The sequence below is a fragment of the Pteropus alecto genome, unplaced genomic scaffold, assembly GCF_000325575.1.
Source record: "Pteropus alecto unplaced genomic scaffold, ASM32557v1 scaffold45, whole genome shotgun sequence".
Taxonomy (NCBI): domain Eukaryota; kingdom Metazoa; phylum Chordata; class Mammalia; order Chiroptera; family Pteropodidae; genus Pteropus; species Pteropus alecto.
In genome coordinates this window covers 36,908,975-36,912,342 of record NW_006442491.1, presented here as the reverse complement: position 1 = coordinate 36,912,342, position 3,368 = coordinate 36,908,975, and the positions used below count along the sequence as shown (strand labels likewise).

Here is a 3,368-nt window from a genome sequence, read left to right as displayed (position 1 = left end):
TGAGCCATGGAATGTTCTAAGCCGCAGGCTCCCGTTTGTTCGGATGAACTAGGAGAGGCTCCGGGGAGCTGGGCAGGACTTGGAGAGGAGGCCGGGGCGGGGGAGAGTGAAGGGCCAGGTGTTCGTGCAGCAGAGGGCAGGCCGGGCGCCCGAGGCAGAAGCCGAGGCCGGGCACCGCCGGGCGCTCTGAGCACTTCGGTCCTGGGAGGAGCCTGGCTCCCGGGGTGGACCTTGATCGCCAGCAAGGAGACCAGGTCATGCCCCCGGAGGGGCGATGAGGGGACAGGTGTGCAGAGAAGAGGGTGTCCTGGGAGAGACTGTCGGGTTATTAACAGTCATGCTGTTTATAACGTCTGAATAATCACGTGTGTCTCCTCTGAATAATCATGGCTTCTAAATAAAAGAAATAAAATTTACATTTTTCTTAATAGTGTGCTCATCCTTAGGGAGGGAGAGGAAAAAGGTACATGATCAAAAATGTCCCATCCAAAAAATAAAAAAAATAAAAATCCCTGGCAATAGCTGAGCCGTCTGTTTTCTTCCCGGTCTCACCCAGGAGCGTCACATGACGGCTCACACCCGAACCCACACGGGAGAGAAGCCGTTCATCTGCCACTTCTGCAGCAAATGTTTCCGGCAGAAGCAGCTTCTCAACGTCCACGTCAAGAAATGCCACGAGACGAACTTCACCCCGACCGTTCACGAGTGCCCCAAGTGCGCCAAAGGCTTCTCCCGCTGGGTAAGCTTACGCGAGTTACGTAAAGCTCCCCCGCCCCCGGGCGCGGTGTCGCACCGTGGGACTTAAGACAGCATCTGTCATGCTTCAGAGGAGTGGTGACTGGTTTTCTGGAGTCACGGAACTCGCGAAAATCTTAGAAACGTGTGGTCTCCCCTGTCGCGGAAAAAGACGACCCTACACACAAAACCTTGGATGTAGTTTTAGGGACTTCTCAGCCTCCCTGAAAAACTTTACGAAGAACCCCTGATTGAAGTGTAGCGTTTTAAAATTGTTCCTGGGAATTAGATCACGGAGAGAATGCAGTTTTCAGAATGTTTTGTAGATGTTCTTCGTGTGGCGCTGTGGGACCTCTGCCAAGAAAAACATTTACTCCCCGATTTTATTCTTTTTCATGTTGTTTTTAGTTACCGATTGCTGCCTGACAAATTACCTGGAAACTTGAAACAACAAACATGTATAATCTCACACGTTTTGTGAGTGGGGAATTTGGGAGCGGCTGGGTTGAGCGGGTCTGGCCCACTGTCTCTTAGGAGGCTGCGTCAGGATGTCAGCTGGGGCTGTGCCATCTGAAGGCTGGACAGGCTGGACGGGCCACTTCTGAGACGGCACACTCGGTGGCCGTTGGCAGGAGGCGTCAGTTTCTCACCGCGTGGGCCTTTGCATCGGGCAGCTCAAGCGTGCGAGGAGGAAGCCATGCTTGAAGTGACAACATTACTTCTGTTCATTAGAAACAAATCACTGAGTCCAGCCCACACTCGAGGGGTAGGACGTGAAGTCCCTTCGGCAAGGAAGTGGGTCAAACGATTTGTGGACTTTTTAAAATCACCACAAATGATTAGCTAGATCCTTAGATTCTAACTTTATAAATGTTTGGAATTATCTGAAGCTGTTTTTATGGGAGAAAACTTTATCTTTTCTCTTAAAATGGTAGGGTAGTTGTGCTTTTTAGGGTAGCACAGCAAGATAATTCTGGAATGTTAATGCTGTCAGTTCAAAATTTCAAATACAAGTAGTGGCAATGCTCCCCAAACAGTATTATTCATACTGAGTTAAAATTGTAAAGAGTTACATCGTAAAGAATCTTCCCTTTAGTGTGAATGCCAAAAAGCATACTTGGACTTCACCCCTAGAATACATAAAGAACTCATGAGGTAATAAAAAGGACAAACACCCATTTCGAAACAGGCAAATGATCCGTATAGACATTTCTCCAAAGAAGATGTACGAATGGCTGATAAGCTCACGAGAGATGCTGGCATTCTTAGTCACCAAGGAAACGTAAATCAAAATCACGGCCCGTTACCCCTGGAACCAGCCCTTGGGGTGACCAAACTAAAGTAGCCAGATAATAAAAGATGTGGAAAGACTGGGCCCCCCGGACATGGCTGGTGGGGTTTTAAAATGGTGAGGCCACATCGGAAGACAGCCTGGCAGTTTCCCAGACCGTTAAACATAATGTTACCACGTGACCCAGCGGTCCTTCTCCTAGACGTACACCGGAGGAATTGCAAACGTGTGACCACACAAAAACTTGTTCACGGGGAGATTCGAAGCCGCGTTGTTACCCCAGCCACAACGTGAGCAGCCCCCCCCCCCAAACAGTCAGCGGACCTTTGGCCCAGGAGCAGCAGCAACGCGATGGACTGAAGATGGCTTTTCAGCACGTGGTGCCAGGCTACCCGGACGGACATGTAAAAAAATAAAATCAATCTAGATGCTGACCTCGCACCCCTCGCAAAAATGAATCGAAAGTGGACCGTGGACTGAAACGTGAAACACAAAAGTGTAAAACTGCTCGAAGATGACGCAGGAGAAAAACCTAGACAACTTTGGGTGTGGCGGTGACTCCAGCTGCAACATCCGAGGCACAGTCCGTCAAAGAAATGACGGGTAAGCTGCGCGTCAGGACAATTAAAGACTTCTCTGCGAAAGACGCGGTCAAGAGAATGAGAAGAGAAGACACAGATGGCAGAAATTATTTGCAAAAGTCACGTGTAATCAAGGATGGTCATCCGAAATATGCGAAGAACTCTTAAAACTCAGCAATAAGAAAACAACCGACTTAATTAAAAAATAGGCGAAAGACTTTAACAGACGCCCCACCAAAGAAGATTCGCAGGTGGCAGAAGGCACGTGAAAGGGTGCTCTGCATCATATGTCATCAGGGCCAATGCAAATCAAAACAGCGAATGATCACTGCACTCCTATTAGAATGGCTAGAATCCGAAAAACTGACACCACCGAGCGTCGACGAGGAGGTAGAATGCAAAACCGTACAGCCGCTTCGTAAGACATTTTGACCGTTTCTTACAAAACTAAACATAGCCTTGCCATTTAATCCGGCAGTCGTACCCCTTGGTATTCACTCAGAGGAGTTGGAAGCGTACGTCTGCACAAAACCTGCACACCCAAGCAACCGAGATGCCCTTCAGCAGGCAGATGGACAAACGAACTGTGGTCCATCCTACAATGCAGCGTGATTCAGTGCTAATAAGAAGCGAACCGTCAAGCCATGAAAACACGTGGAAGAATCTTAAACACGCGTGACTCAGTGAAAGAAGCCGATCTGCAAAGGCTGGATGCTGTACAAGTCCAACCACAAGGCATCTGGAAAAGGCGAAAGCAGGCA

At 48.9% G+C, this 3,368-nt stretch overlaps 1 protein-coding gene across 1 annotated transcript in view; it reads left to right on the top strand.

Annotated features, from left to right (window-relative positions):
* CTCFL (CCCTC-binding factor like) overlaps nt 1-3,368 on the top strand; it is a 15,276-nt gene that overhangs the window by 8,789 nt on the left and 3,119 nt on the right. Inside the window, exon 8 of the mRNA XM_015596908.1 lies at nt 557-739. Coding sequence (XP_015452394.1) covers nt 557-739 — 183 coding nt within the window. The remainder of the gene's footprint in view (nt 1-556; nt 740-3,368) is intronic.